At 34.4% G+C, this 16,395-nt stretch overlaps 1 protein-coding gene across 8 annotated transcripts in view; it reads left to right on the top strand.

Annotated features, from left to right (window-relative positions):
* Positions 1–16,395, top strand: part of RALGAPA1 (Ral GTPase activating protein, alpha subunit 1 (catalytic)) — a 252,183-nt gene that overhangs the window by 80,166 nt on the left and 155,622 nt on the right. For all 8 annotated transcript variants that reach the window (XM_008573959.1, XM_008573952.1, XM_008573965.1 and 5 more), the window contains 4 exons: positions 1,305–1,453; positions 3,119–3,248; positions 4,983–5,220; positions 6,588–6,749. In XM_008573959.1, coding sequence (XP_008572181.1) covers positions 1,305–1,453; positions 3,119–3,248; positions 4,983–5,220; positions 6,588–6,749 — 679 coding nt within the window. The remainder of the gene's footprint in view (positions 1–1,304; positions 1,454–3,118; positions 3,249–4,982; positions 5,221–6,587; positions 6,750–16,395) is intronic.

Raw genomic sequence — 16,395 nt, 5'->3', positions numbered from 1 at the left:
TCATGAAATATTATATTTTGCTGAATTTGAATTGTTAGTATGTTTTCAAGATTTTCATCTGTATGTTCATAAGTGATATTAGTCTCTCATTTACTTTTCTTATATAGTTTTCGTTTTTGATTAAAAAAATTATATTTTTATAAAATAAATTTGGTGGTTTTTATTCTTTTTTGTCTCTGAAAGAGCTTATAAGATAAGTATCATCTACCATGAAGTTTGGGCAAAACTTTGCCTATAGAGCTGTCTGTGCCTGTTCAGAGATGTGTTAGGGAGACCTTGATTACCAATTATGTTTCCTTCCTGGTATTCATATATGCATCTTTTCTATTTTTTCTTGAATCAGGATTAATTAATTTGTTTTTTCAGTAAGATAATCCATTTTATTAAAATTTCAACTTTGGAATAAAGTTATTCATTGAGTTATTTTTAAATCCTCTACTGAATCTATAGTTATGTTCTTCCTTTATTTCTAATGTTTATTTGCTAGATTTACAGAATCAGCTTTTTTCATTATTTCAAAAGTTTGCTTAATACTTTTTTCTCACATGATTTTACAGTTGTACTTTATTATGTAATTCTTCCAGGAGATTTAAATCAGAATTGTGGGTATAGAAGATGTAAATGTCCTAAGTTCACAATAGATGTAATGTTCCGTTCTTCCAAGGTGTCCTTCACAGCCTCTGTACACAGCTGTGGCCATTATAATAACTTTGTCCTCTGTAACAACATACAATTAATGAGTTGATTATAAAGAATTTAATTAAAGACACATATTGATTGCTCTTTATTGGTAGTATTTATAACATGCAGTGTGATTATGCAGTCTGTTATCACCAAAGCAGATTTACATACATAAAAATAAATAAGAAAAAGATAAAATGTTTTGAACAACTCATTTAGAAAATTCTTCCTGATTTAGGTGTTATTTTTATTCCTAAACTATTTGTATTTATTCATTGTTCTTTTCATTTTATGACAGTAGTAGGGCTATTATATTAAAGCTCTGAGTTTAGAAATGCTGTTTTGGCACTTGGTTTATTTTCTTTGGGTGCTTACTAGTAATTTTTTACTTATTCTATTCATTTTGGGTGTTCTAGTAATTTTGTCTAGATAAAAATAGATAGGTGTAACAAGTTTAAATTTCAGATATTAAGCTGATGGTAGAAGTAGAGACAGAATTAATCCACAGTGCTTTTAAGTTTGTTATAGATCTCCTGGTGGTCAGCATCTAAATTTATTTCTCTTTGAATAAGAAATTTGCCATTGAAATTCCTTTGTGAATAGCTAATGACTTTTTTCTTTAGGTGTTTATTATAAATTCATCAAACATATTTCTTCTGGAACCTGCAAATGAAATAAAAAATCTTCTGGATGAGCACACAGATATGTGTAAACGCATTCTTAACATTTATCGGTACATGGTTGTGCAAGTATCAATGGACAAAAAGACTTGGTAAAAGAATTTTATACTTTTTGTGTGTTTTTTATTATTGTGTACAGAATTTAGTCATTTTCAGAGGAATTGTGTCTGTGACCAGGGCTTATTACAATATGATAGAGGCTCATTCTTGAATGAGTGAATGAATGAATAAATAAATACAGTATTTTAGTAATAATCATGGTGACAATATTCCCTTTCACTTTGTCTCAAACATCTTTGATCAAACTTCCATAAGACCCCTGGGCTGTTCTTCTGAAGTGAGCATATGATGGCCTCTCCCTCCTAACCCTGAAGAATAAATGCATAAATGCATATATATATGAATAAATGAATTTGTGCATGTGTGAATGAATGAATAAGTAAATGATTGGCTGAATGTGTGAATGCCTGATACTCTAATCTGGCATTCAAAGCCATGTACAGTCAGATTTCTGCCTATTTTTCCCTGCCTACTTTTCTTCTCTTAAGCCTTGTAGAGTAGGATCCTGCTTTCCATGGTCATCAAATTGCACTTTCCTGAGCACATTATGAACTTTTCTTTAAAATGTCTAATTCCTGCCGTCTTTTTTTTTTTTTGTCACCTTAACTATTCTTTAGATTCTACCTTCCTCTTTCTACATATATGTGCTTATATTTTTTCCTTGTTTCTTTTCATTATTTGTACCACTATATGTAGTTCCTGTCAAAATTATCCTGATCCCTAAATTATTTGTATAAATATCTGTTTACCCTGTTCAGTTGTTTGATAATAAATTCAGAATATTTAAAATTGAGTGATAGTTTTCCATTTGATTTTTCCCTCCCTTCTCATAAAAACCTCGGCATCTAGATCTGGGATCTATTGCTGCCTGTGCCATATTTTTCATAGTGACTGTCCCATATATTGCTGTGCCTGTAAAATAGATAAAGAAGAGGAGGGTGAAAGGGACTTGGGCTGCTAGCCTGGCTATACACTCACCTGAAATTCCCTTCTCAACTTTTTTATATGTGATTGAATCAATTTTCGAAGTAGGTACGAATAAGGTAGTTTTATGGTTTTAATAATAAGCCTCTAGGAGAAAGAGGCAAGGTAAGAATAATACTAGAATTGACTTGACTTGTAGTACACAAAGGGAAGAAAAGATTTTAAAATGGCCAAAATAAAAAAGTACTGAAAGAGGCAATAGAATAATGATCCTTGACTAGTTATCAGGCTCTTTGGGATTTATTAATCTTAAGATATCATGTAGTTTTTGAAGTCAAGCTTGGTACAATTCTAGGTATGTAGTTCTCCATATTGTAAAAGATGGTTTAGATGGACAAGCATCAGGTGGAACTATATTGTTTAGATGACTGTTCTTCAGACAGCTGTGTAAGGTTGCTGCTTGATTTGTAGGTGGAGAGACAGGAGCAATCTCCACTTTATCACCCCCAAATTCATCAGCTTTTGCATAGATTTTTATTTGATGAGAGGGTATTGTGGCTGAAAAATGTTTTTAAGATGACTGACATAAAATGGAATTTTTAATTTTAATATTTAAAGATTCTAAAAACTTGAAATTATCTTTCAAAGCTACTTGATATTTGATTTATTCAAAAGATAACACATTTTTATAACAGATATTAATTTGAAAGTTAACCATTAACCAAAAGCAAACATATGCAAGAAGGAACATTAATTAATCTTTTTACTTTAAGGGAACAGATGCTGCTTGTGTTGCTCAGAGTCACGGAGTCTGTACTGAAGATGCCATCACAAGCTTTTCTACAGTTCCAGGGGAAAAAAAATATGACCTTGGCAGGTCGACTTGCAGGACCACTTTTCCAGGCAATAAAAATTAATAAATAGATGGATAGATATGTATTATTATTATTTTTTTAATTCGTTGAACCCTGAACTTGGTACCTGGGAAGAAAGCTTTAAGTCAGAAGTCATTTCATATTAAAGGATTTTTGTAGACCTAAATTAAAAGTTGCTTATCTAACTAGGCTATTTGCCAAACATACAAAATCACAACCTAGTGTAACTGGAGAAAATATCTGGACTGTGAAAAAAGTGTTATAATAGGCAGATCATATTTATTTTATCTCTTGTGTGGCATACTTATGTATGGTTGCAAAAAGCTGGCAGAGGGCTTCAGGAGTAATGGCCTGATTGTTTGCTTTATGAGTTTCCAAATCTCGGGTTATTAGGAAAAAACTTTCTTTTAAGTTGTTCCATTAAAAAAAAAAGTAGTAAATAACGAAGATTCATTCTTATCATACTGTTTTGTAAGACTTTGTTATCCTTGCTTCTTAATTTAAAGTTATCAGTGGTAGTTTGATTATACAGGGTTTACATATTTTATTTTCCAACTTGAGGATAAAGTGCTGACTTTAAATGTAGTATGGATTCTTTGACAAGTAGAAACAAAATAATATTTTTGTAAGATGACACATTAAATACAAATACATGGATAAAATGATTCTTAATGTCAAAGATAATGTTATCTCAGATCTAATTCTTGTAATCATGTAAAGAATTTTTCCCCTCAGATATTAGCCATTTACCTAAAGTTCTATGCTGGTGGTGAGTAATCCTTTCAAACCAGCTAGATGTATTATGTAAACTCCTCTTAACTTCATTTGCCCTTTTTTTTTTTCTTTTCTAAGTTTCCCCACTGTTAGAACTAATCTAATGGTGGGAGCTACAGGAAGATAAAATTTTAGCTTGATATATAAAATAACTTTTTTAGTACATTCTGAACATTTAAAGGTAGAATGGGAGGTCACTAGTTACTACTGTTGTATACTCTAAACTCTGGTTATTAGCATCTTTATATTTTATGTGTAAATTTATATGAATTTTTTAGTAAAATTTGTAGAGTTAAGCTTTTGAAAACCCTTTATTTTGTGATTTGTGTCTTCAATAGGAGGGTATATTTTTGGTAAAAATTCACAAAATCTCAAGGGATACTGGCTGATCAGTAGTTTCTGCCCTTATATGAATAATTTTTTTATTCTATGATTGGATTTATTACAGAATGCCTTTAATTCTTCTAGTGTCTTTAAAATGAACTTTAATTTTAACCTTCAGTTTACATATAATTTTTCAAAAACATTTTATTAAGTACATCTCTAGTACCTTGTTTTTTTATATTACATTTTTTTTTAATTATGTAGTTAGTGATTTCCAGCTTTAATTTGGGAATGTAGGTTTTGGTTTTTTAGTTCAATAACTACAATTTCAACACTTAATGGTATGGAGATTTTTATCTCTTTAAATAACATTTATTTTATTTAACATGTAATGCAGTGTGAAGGATAGTTATAACTTTAGGGAGGTTTCTTTTTCGTTTGGATTGCTGGAGTGTTGGGAGTTGGCAGTTGTTAAAATTAAATTTATACTAGATACTAATGACTACATGAATTAATTTACAAGTATTATCTGAGGGAAAGAGTCATGGATATGCAATTTAAAATTCTGTTTGTTTTTAGGTAATTTTTTTAGAATTGAATATCTAATTTTGAAGTCACACACTAAACATATTTCATTGTTATTTCTCATTATTTGTGTTTATAGACTCTTATAGTTGCCTGGATCAAAGCAAATCTAAATGTGTACATCTCCCGAGAACTTTGGGATGACTTACTGTCAGTTTTGTCATCGTTGACCTATTGGGAAGAGTTGGCCACTGAGTGGTCACTGACTATGGAAACATTAACTAAAGTTTTAGCTAGGAATTTATATAGTTTGGATCTCAGTGATTTGCCATTGGATAAGCTGAGTGAACAGAAGCAAAAAAAGCACAAAGGGAAAGGTAAGAGTTATTCACAAAGGCACTCCATATAAATTGGTTTAAATAATTAAGTTGGGGAAAACCAAGCTGGGGGAGGCCAGAGGTAAAAATCATATTCTTTCTTAATCCTTTCCTCCTTCATTTACCCTGGAGGTTTAAAATTTCCAATGATAAAACATACAGGTAACCTGTAATTTTTCTTAGAGATCTTAAAATTAATAATAATTTTGATAAGAGATGAAGTAGTCTATACATATCTAACTAAAGTTAATTAAATCTAGAATCTTAAATATTTTATGCTTAATCTAAGTGGAAATTTATAAAATGCTATTCCTTTTATCATAAGCAGTATTTTGTTAAAACTGAGGAGGTAAGTTCTGTTACTCTATTTAAAATGTATGTAATGATTATTTGAAAAATTGTTTTGAAGGCATTTTGTTAAAGCATTTGCTTTCTTAACAGCAAACATTCCCTAGATGTGAAATATGTTTCTGTCCAGTGTTAAAAGGGGATAGGGCAGTAGCATAATGATTATATCATTCATACATGTTTTCAGAATCCTTGATTTGTTAGTATTTTGTATTTTTTTTTTTATTTTATTTTATTTTGTCAATATACAATGTGGTTGATTATTGTGGCCCATTACCGACACCTCCCTCCCTCCTTCTTCTCTCCCCTCCCTCCCAACAACCTCCTATCTGTCTGCTTGTCGTATCAACTTCAAGGAATTGTAATTGTTGTGTCCTCTTCCCTCCCCCAGTGTATTTGTGTATTTATGTTTTTATTTTTAGCTCCCACAAATAAGTGAGAACATGTGACATTTCTCTTTCTGTGCTTGACTTGTTTCACTTAATATAATTCTCTCTAGGTCCATCTATGTTGCAAATGGCAGTATTTAGTATTTTGTATTCTAATTACTTGCTAGCTAGAGATTACATCTAAGTCACATTTCATACTTAAATTTTGTCCAGGGTATAAAGTATATGTCCAAACCATTTTTTCCTTGACTATTATTTCCCAAATGGCTATTTGTAGTGGGTAGAAATTAAGTAACCTTCACTACAGGGATGGTTTTTGATTAGCTCATTTTTGGGTTTTTTTTTTTGCTTGTCCAAATGTTTTATTTCTATTACAAAGCAAGTGGGTGCCAGAGAATTCGTAGTAGTTTATTGTTGATGGTGTAATTTTTAAATTCTACATCAGTTTTGGAATATGATTTTTACGTAGAATGCAGCTCAAAAAAGCCTTCTAGTACTCAGCATTTTATCTTGTTAACTTTGTAATTTATTATGAGTAAACCTAAGAATCTGAGGCAAGGTAGCACACATACTTTGATGGTATTATTGATCAAGTGACAGTATATTGAGATTGAAAATCTACATTTCTAGGAGTTGGACATGAATTTCAGAAAGTTTCAGTTGACAAGTCATTTTCTAGAGGATGGAGTCGTGATCAACCTGGCCAAGCCCCAATGAGACAGAGAAGTGCAACAACCACTGGATCCCCAGGAACTGAAAAGGCAAGAAGTATAGTACGGCAAAAAACTGTTGGTATGTACTCTTTAAAAATCATGAGAATTGTACAGGGCAATAAGTTTATAGTTCTTAGTAACAATATATATAAATATACAGTTTTCTTATTTGATTTTTGTTGTGAAATGAAAAATTCTATAGAAAAACCTTTTTTTTCAGTACTAGAGTCCAATGACGTGCTGTGTTGTGCTATTAAGATTTATCTTATATTATTGTTTTTATGTAGTTTGTTTTACTGTAGATATTCCTAATTTTAAAATGTTATTTTACAGAACTGAAGTAGTGGAACTCTGTTTCAGTTTACACTCAAACATTAACTGGTATAGTTTCTATTAAATAAATATATTCACAAACAAGGAAAATTAGCATAGCTAATTTTCAGTGCTACAATTACATCATTACATTGGCTTCACAATCTTCCAACAAAGAATTTATGCTCTTTGTTGGCAGACACCTGAGGCCATGATGGAATCTGTTGCTAGGTTTCTTGCTGTTTCTAACAAATATGGAAGAAATTTCTATAATCTGGGAAATAGCAACAAAGAAGTAATGATGGGAAGGATTTCTGGGCATACGATCACTCAGCATACTGTGGATCAAGATACCATCCTATTCATTTTCCTCTCAGAGGTTTATAATTTGGTGTGAATTGTAGTAGAAAGAATACTGCAATGAAAAATAAGGAGGGCTTTGTCCTCATCTCTTTTCTTACTCTCTTTCATCACTAAATAGCTAGGTAACCTTGGAAAATTTACCAAACTTTTCTAGGTTTTAAGTACTTCATCTGTGTAGTAGAAATAATAGTACTTCTCATATCTGAAACAGAATTGTTTGAAGTTATTTCAGATTTATGATCTGTGGTTCTACAAAGGAGAATTTTCTATAGGAATGGAACTGTATTTAGTGGTAATCATTGAAAAACATGAATTTTAAAGAAATGCAAAACCATTGTTGTAAGGATATGTCTTCTATGAAATAATGGGTTCTAAAGTGTTAAGAGTTACAGTTTGAAAGAAAGAAACAGAACTAGGAAGAGAATAGGGAAAGTAAAGATTTTAAAAAGAAGTAAAAATCATGGTTAATTTAAAATCCCTTAAAAGGATCACACTTTCAAAATTGTATTAGACTTATAAAATAAGCATAGAATTATATTGATTGCATGTCAAGCTGGAGGAATAAGAAAAAGGGAATACTGATGGATTAAAATTAATAGAATATTTAGGAATTTTGGCCTAGAATTATGTTTTGGAATCCTAGGGAAAATGTTGATTATATTTGAAATGCTTTTCTTCATTTTGTATTAATGTCACATTTACAGAAAATATTTGTGTATTAGGAAGGAAGTGTTCCTTTAAATTTTTATTTTACTTTATTTAAAACTTGAATTTTTTGGGGGGGGCCGGCCCGGTGGTACACTGGATAGTGCGCCGCTTGGGAAGCGCGGCAGCGCTCCCGCCCGAGGGTTCGGATCCCACATACAGACCGGTTCCCGCTCACTGGCTGAGCGAGGCGCGGGAGCAACACCGAGGGTTGCAATCCCGTTGCCGGTCCCCGGTCCAGTACAGGGGCAACACTGAGGGTTGCGATCCGTTGCCGGACACGGAAAAAAGACAAAAAAGACAAAAAAAAAAAAAAAAAACTTGAATTTTTTTTTATAAGTAAAATTTTTTTTCCGATTATGGAAGTAATTTATGCTTAGTGTGGAAAGTAAGTTTAAGGAAGCATAATGACCCATTAGCTGTCTAATGAGAAGTAATCTTGTTAACATGTTGGCATATATCTTTCTAGTCTTTTAAATTGCATGTGATGTATAAAAAATTGCACTTGAATTCATAGTTGATTGTGATCACTTTCTTGTATTATGTCAAAACAACATCAGTGAACAAGCCTACAAAAAGTTAAAGCATTAAAATTTTAAGAAAGATGCCTGCATAAAGTTGGAAAATACTAAAAGGGGCACCAGATTATATTACAGTGTTGTTTGAACATATATTTTCTTAAATAATAATAATAAAAAATTATATCCTTAGTGAATATACATGGTTAAAAATCCAGACTGTGATAAAGTATATACATTGTAGTAAGTCTTCCTCAGCAGTATTCCCCACCTTCCCAGTTAACCTCATTAGAGACAACCACTATTACCAGTTTCTTGAGCATCTTTCTAAAGGTACTTTATGCATGTATGCATATATAGAATAATGTATACTCTGTTGTGAACCACGGCTTTTACACATTTGAATGAAAAAAAGTATTAAGTACTCATTATGGAAGCACTGTTCTAAGTATTGAGGATATAATGTGAACAAAGCCAATAAAGTCCATTGGAGCTGACAATTCTAGTGGAGACATAACAATAAACAGATAAACCAATCAACATGTCAGGAAACAGTAAGTTATGAAGAAAAGTGAAGCAGTGGAAAGGACAAGAGAGTGCTAGGGCGGGGGAAATAGGACTATTTTAGGTAGAGAGGTCAGGGAAGGTCTATCTTATGATTTAAGAGGAAACACCTACGTAAAGTATTAGAATTAGCCAATCTAATATCTATAGAAAGTGTGTTCCAGGCAGAAGGAAAAGTATAAAACCCTTGTAAGTAGGAGTGTGCTTGGATGTTTGAGGAAGAGTAAGGATGGCATTGAGGCTGAAGTGGAGTGAGGGAAGAAAGTATTAGTAGATGAAGTCAAGCTATAATAATGTCTTAAAGAGAATTACATAATAAAAAATGTTGACTTTATTGCATCATATTTCCTTATGTGGAAGTACTGTAATTCAGCCTATGTCCTAAAGATGGGCATATATTTTATAGTTCTGTGCTATTAAAAATAGTGAAGAATATATTTAATGTGTACTTCTATACTTTGTGCATATATGCAAGTATATCTATAGGTTGAATCTGTAGTATTTCAAATTAATTTGCCCTCCAAAGAGACCATACAGATTTATGCTTTTGTTTACAATAAAGAGCTCCTTTCATATGCTTGCCCATAAAGTATATTATTAAACATTTTGCTCCATGGAAGTATGATTTGAAAAATTCTGATTATAATTTTAATACTTTTTTCTTAATATGAATGAAGATAAACATTTTTGAATACGTGATTTTTTTATTAAAAATTTTTTTAATTGAGGGGGCCGGCCCGGTGGCGCACTGCTACAATGCGCCGCTTGGGAGCACGGCGGCGCTCCCGCCGAGGGTTCGGATCCCACATACAGACCGGCCGCTCACTGGCTGAGCGAGGTGTGGACGCAACACCGAGGGTTGCGATCCCGTTGCCGGTCCCGGTCCAGTACGGGCGCGACACTGAGGGTTGCGATCCATTGCCGGTCACGAAAAAAGACAAAAAGGGGAAAAAAAAAATTTTTTTTTTAATTGAAGTATAATTGATTGTGCATATCTGTGAGGTACAGCATTAAATATCAATACCTATATGCAATATGTGATGAGTAAATCAGGATAATTAGTATATTCAGCATTATACAACGTAATCATTTTTTGTGGCCCTTTACCAATTTTTTGCTAACCCCCGCCACCCCCTTTCCCATGTCAGTTTTGTTCTTTCCTTTTGGAAATTCAGAATATTACAGTGATTGTTGTATCTTTTTTTCTTTTTTAAAATTTATTTGTTTATTTTTTTTGCTCCCACTTGTGAGTGAGGACATGATGTTTCTCTTTCTGTGCTTGGCTTATTTCACTCAACGTAATTTTCTCTTAGTTCATCCATTTTGCTGTGAATGGCAGAACTTCACTTTTTATAGCAAAGTAGTATTCCACTGAGTGTATATACCACATTTTTCTTATCCAGTCATCCATCAATGGACATTTAGGTTGGTTCCAATTCTTGGATATTATAGAGCTGTGATAAATAAATGTGGGAGTGCAGATATCCCTTCAACATGATGATTTCCTTTCCTTTGGGTACCTACCCAGCAGTGAGATTGCTGGATCATGTGGCGTTCTATCTGTAGTTATTTGAGCAACCTCCATTCTGTTTTCCATAATGGCTGTACTAATTTACAATCCCACCAACAGTGTAGGAGGGTTCCCATTTCTCTGCAACTTCCCCAGAATTGGTTACTGTGTGTCTTTTTGATAACAGTCTAACTGTGGTGAGATGATATCTCAGTGTGGTTTTGATTTGCATTTTTCTGATGCTGAGTGATGTTGAGCATTTTTTCATGTGTCTGTTGGCCATTTGTATATCTTCCTTTGAGAAAGGCCTATTCAGCTCTTTTGCCAATTTTTTAATCGGGTAACTTATTTTTTTTTTTTATGGTTGTTTCAGTTCCTTATGTATTCTGGATGTTAATCCTTTGTCAGATGCATAGTTTGCAGATATTTTCTCCCATTCTACAGGTTGTTTTTTTGCTCTGTTTATTTTGCTTTGCAGAAAGCTTTTATATAATTTTTTTATGACCCCATTTCTTTATTTTTTTTCTTTTGTTGCCTGTGCTTTGGGGGCCTTACTCACAAGTCTTTACCCAGTCTTGCTTCCTGAAATGTTTCCCATGTGTTTTCTTTTAGTAGTTCTATGTTTTATAGTTTCAAGTCTTATAGTTTTAAGTCTTTAATCCATTTTGAGTTGATTTTTGGTATACAGCAAGAGGTATGGGTCTACTTGCATTCTTCTACATATGAATGGCCAGTTTCCCAGCACCATTTATTGAAGAGGCTGTCTTTTCCCCAGTGTATGTTCTTGGTGCCTTTGTCAAAGATCAGTTGTCTGTAAGTCTGTGGGTTGCTTTTTGGGTTTTCTATTCTGTTCCATTGGTCCGAGTGTCTCTTTTTATGCCAGTACCATGCTGTTTTGGTAAGTATAGTTTTGTAGTATATTTTGAAGTCAGGTAGTATAATGTAATGCCTCCAGCTTTATTTTTTCTGCTCAGAATTGCTTTGGCTATTTGTGGTCTTTTGTTGTTCCATATGAATGTTGGGATTGTTTTTTCTATTTCTTTTTTTTTTTTTTTTTTCTTTTTTTTTTTTTTTTTTTTTTTTTTTTTTTTTTTTTGACCAGTAACGGGATCGCAACCCTCGATGTCGCGCCCGCACCGGGGACCGGCAATGGGATCGCAACCCTCGGTGTTGCGCCCGCACCGTGCTCAACCAGTGAGCGGGAACCGGTCTCCGCATGGGATCCGAACCCTCGGTGGGAGCGCTGGCGCACTCTCCAGTGTGCCACCGGGCCGGCCCTGTTTTTTCTATTTCTGATAGGGATTGCACTGAATCTGGAGGTCACTTTGGGAAGTATGGACATTTTCACAATGTTAATTCTTCCAACTCATGAGTGAGAAATGTCTTTCCATCTTTTTGTGTCCTCTTTAATTTTTTTAGCAGGGATTTGTAGTTCTCATTGTAGAGATCATTCACTTTCTTGGTTAAATTTATTCCTAGGTATTTTATTTTGGGGGTGACTGTTGTAAGTGGGCTTGCTTTCTTGATTTCTTTTTTCTGCTAGTTCATTGTTGGAATATAAAAATGCTACTGATTTTTGCGTGTTGATTTTGTATCTTGCAATTTTTTAAAAATCATCAGCTCTAAGACTTTTTGGTAGGCTTTAGGTTTTTCTATATGTTGGATCATGTCATCTGCAGACAGAGACAGTTTAACTTCATCTTTTCCAATCTGGATGCCCTTTGTTCCTTTCTCTTGCCTGACTGCTGTGACTAGTACTTCCAATATTATGTCAAAATGGAGTGGTGAGAGTGGACATCCTTGTCTTGTTCCATTCAGAATGATATTGGCAATGGATTTGTTGTATATGGCTTTTATTGTGTTGAGTGAAATACTTTCATTCTCTACCTAATTTTCTGAGAGTCTTTATCAAAAAGAGATGTTTAGTTTTGTCAAATTCCTTTTCTGTTTCTATTGAGATAATCATATGGTTTTTGTCTTTGATTTGGTTGATGTCATGTATCACATTTATTGACTTGTGTATATTGAACCATCCTCGCATACCTGGGATGAATCCTACTTGATCATGGTGTATAATTTTTTTGATGTGTTGCTGTATTCTGTTTCCTTTTATTTGGTTGAGGATTTTCACAAATATGTTCATCAGAGATACTGGCCTGTAGTTTTCTTTTTTTGTTGTGTCTTTGACTGGTTTTGGTATCAGGGTGATGCTGGCTAATAAAATGAGTTTGGGAGAATGTCCTCTCTTTCAGTTTTTTGGAATAGTTTGAAGAGTATTGCTGTTAATTCCTCTTTAAAGGTTTGATAGAAAAAAAATTTTTTTTTAAAAGTTTGGTAGAATTCAACAGTAAAGCCATCCAGTCCTGGGCTTTTCTTTGTTGGGAGACTGCTTATTACTGCTTTAGTCTTGTTGCTTGTTATTGGTCTGTTCAGGTCTTCTATTTTTTTCTTGATTCAGTCTTGGTAGTTTGTGTGTGTCTAGAAATTTATCCATTTCCTCCAGGTTTTCAAACTTGGTGTATAGTTGTTTATAATAGTCTCTAGTGAGTCTTCATATTTCTGTGGTATTGGTTGTGATGTGTCCTCTTTCATATCTGATTTTTGTTATTTGTGTCTTCTCTCTTATTTTCTTAGCTAGCCTAGTTAATGGTTTGTCTATTTTGTTTATCTTCTCAAAAAACTAACTTTTGGTTTCATTGGTCTTTTGTATTGTTTTTTGGGTCTCTATTTCATTTAATTCCACTCTGATCATAATTATTTCTTTCTGTCTATTAATTTGGGGATTGCGTTCTTGTTTTTCTAGTTCTTTGAGGTTTAGTGTTAGGTTGTTTATTTGAAATCTTTCTATTCTTTTGATGTAAGCATTTATTCCAATATACTTCCCTCTTAGTACTTTTGTTGATGTATCCCACAGGTTTTGGTATGGTGTGTTTATTTTTGTTAGTTTCAAGAAATTCTTTGATTTCTTGTTTAATTTCTTCATGGACCCATAGATCATTCAGAATCATGTTGTTTAATTTGCATGTGTTTGTATAGTTTCCAGAGTTTCACTCGTTATTGACTTCTGATTTTAACCTATAATGGTCTGCATGGATATTTGAAATGATGTGAGGTTTTTTTAAATTTGTTTAAACTTAACTAGTGACCTCACATGTGGTCTGTCCTGGAGAATGTTCCATGTGCTGATGAAGAATGTATATTCTGTAGTTGTGGATGGAATGTCCTGTAGATGTCTTCCAAATCCAGTTGGTCTAATGTGTAGTTTAAATCCTGTGTGTTTCTGTCATTTGTTGCCTAGATGATCTGTCCAGTGCTGAGAGAGGGGTATTCAGGTCCTCAACTGTTACCGTTTTGGTATCTATCTCTTTCTTTAGTTCTAATACTGTTTGCTTTATTTATCTGGGGGCTCAGGTGTTGGGTGCAAATATGTTTATGATTATTATGTCTTTTTGCTAGTTGGATCCCTTTATCATTATATAATAGCCTTCTTCATCTCTTTTTATGGTTTTTGATTTGAAGTCTATTTTATCTGATATAAGAATAGGTACTCCTACTCGTTTTTGGTTTCCGTTTGCGTGGTGTATCTTTTTCCATCCCTTCACTATTTGTGTGTGTCTTTACATGTAAGGTGAGTGTCCTGTAGACAGCATATAGTTGGGTCTAGCTTTTTAATCCAATCTATCAGTTTGTGTCATTTGAGTGAAAATTTAATCCATTTATGTTTAGAATTGTTATTGTAAGATATTGTCTTACTTCTGTCATTTAATTGGTTTTTGTGTGGTTGAGTCAAATATCTTTTGTTCTTTTTTTTCCCTTTTGTTGTCTTCAGTGTTCATTGGTTTTTTGAGGTGGTATGGTATAGTTTCTTTCTCTTTCTCATTTGCATATCTGCTTTACTAGAGGTGTTTGTTCTTTCTTGTGTATTCATGGGGGTGATTATTGTTTTTTGGGTTTCAAGTGCAGGACTCCCTTCAGGATTTCTTGTGGAGCTGGTCATATGGTGGTGAACTCTCATACCTTTTGTTTGTCTGGGAAATATACTGTTAACCCTTCATTTCTGAAGGGTAGCCTTGCTGAGTATAGTATTCTTGGCTGGCAGCTTTTTTTTTTTTTTAGTGCTTTGAATATATGATCCCATTCTCTTCTGGCCTGTAGGGTTTGTGCTGAGAAATCTGCTGGTAGTCTGATGGGTATTCCCTTATAGGTGACTTGATGCTTTTCTCTTGCTATTTTTAGGATTCTCTCTTTGCCTTTGAGTTTTGACAGTTTGACTATAATGTGTTTCTCAGAGAGGATCTTTTTGGATTGAATCTGTTTGGAGGTCTTTGGGCCTCTTGGATGTGGAAGTCCTTATCTCTACCAATACCTGGGAAGTTTTTCCCTATTATTTCATTGAATATGTTTTCAATGCCTATTACTTTCTCTACCCCTTCCAGAACACCCCTGATTTAGATGTTTGTGTACTTAAGGTTGTCTACTAGCTCTATTAGATTTTCTTCATTTTTTAAATTTTTATTTATTTACTTTTGTTGTCTTGGGTAATTTCGAAAAGACTGTATTTGAGATCAGAAATTCTTCCTTCTGCTTGTTTTAGTCTGCTGCTTATACTCTAAATTATAGTTTTTATTTCATTGAATGAGTCTTTCCTTTCCAGGAGTTTGGCTACATTCTTTTTTATGGTATTTATCTCTTTGTAAATTTCCTCCTTCATGTCCTCGATTGTTTTTATCATTTCGTTGTATTGTCTGAGTCTTTTCATATCTCACTGAGTTTCTGCAGATTGTTACTTGGAATTCCTTTTTAGACATTCCAAGAGTTTTCTGCTGTTTGGGGTCTGGCATTTGAGAATTATACTGTTCCTTTGGTGGTGTCATATTTTCTTTCTTTTTCATATTTATAGATTTGTTGTATATCGCCCATTGGGTGGGGTGTTTTAGTTTTGGTTCTGAGGGGACTCAGCAGTATTAGTGGTTGCAGGTAGATTCAGTTGTTCTGGGTATACTCATTAGTTCTGGGTAGACTCAGTAGTTCTGGGGGTGCTGGCAGGTATCTCTGTGGTTGGGGTCATGTGTGTGGCTGGGCCCACCTGGGTGGGTGGAGCTGTGTCGGTGACAGGCCAGCTGGACAGTTTGGTTCACATGTGCAGGTGGGACCATGTAGGCAACTGTAGCAGCTATGACCACTTGGGCACAGGATGTCTGAGGCTGTGCAGGTGGATGGATGGCTGGGCCCGTGCAGGCAGGTTGAGCCATGCAGGCAGTTGGATGGTAGGGATCACTTGGGCAACTGAGGCCATGTGGGCTGCTGGGAGGATGGGGCTGCATGGGCGTTGGTGTGAGCTGTGCAGTAGGATGTGCTTTGTAGGATCAACTCCTTTGTGGGGAGAAGGGCTACAACTCTGGCAGTAGACAATGGCACAGGCAACTGCAGCAGTGGTAGGGCTGGGGTAGGGCAAGAGCATGTGGAGGGATATTGCTGGGAAGTGCTCATGGCTGAGCAGATTCTTTCTGTCTCAAGGGAGAATTCCTTCTGGCTGATCCTGATGTTGGAGACGTGGAAGTGGCTGAAGCCAAATGGCTCTTTCTCCTCTACACCACCCTGCTTGGTTTCATGCTCCACAGCATCACCTGGATCCTACTGCCCTTGCACACTGTCCAACTGATGCTCTTCCCTGTACTTAGCTGTCCATTCCTTGCTCTGGTCCCTTTCTGTGTCCATCATCATGTCCCACCTCTCTCTGAAGTGACTTATCA

This window comes from Galeopterus variegatus, unplaced genomic scaffold, assembly GCF_000696425.1.
Source record: "Galeopterus variegatus unplaced genomic scaffold, G_variegatus-3.0.2 Scaffold54, whole genome shotgun sequence".
Taxonomy (NCBI): Eukaryota; Metazoa; Chordata; class Mammalia; order Dermoptera; family Cynocephalidae; genus Galeopterus; species Galeopterus variegatus.
The sequence above is the reverse complement of the archived record's forward strand: the minus strand, read 5'-3'. Positions and strand labels throughout refer to the sequence as shown.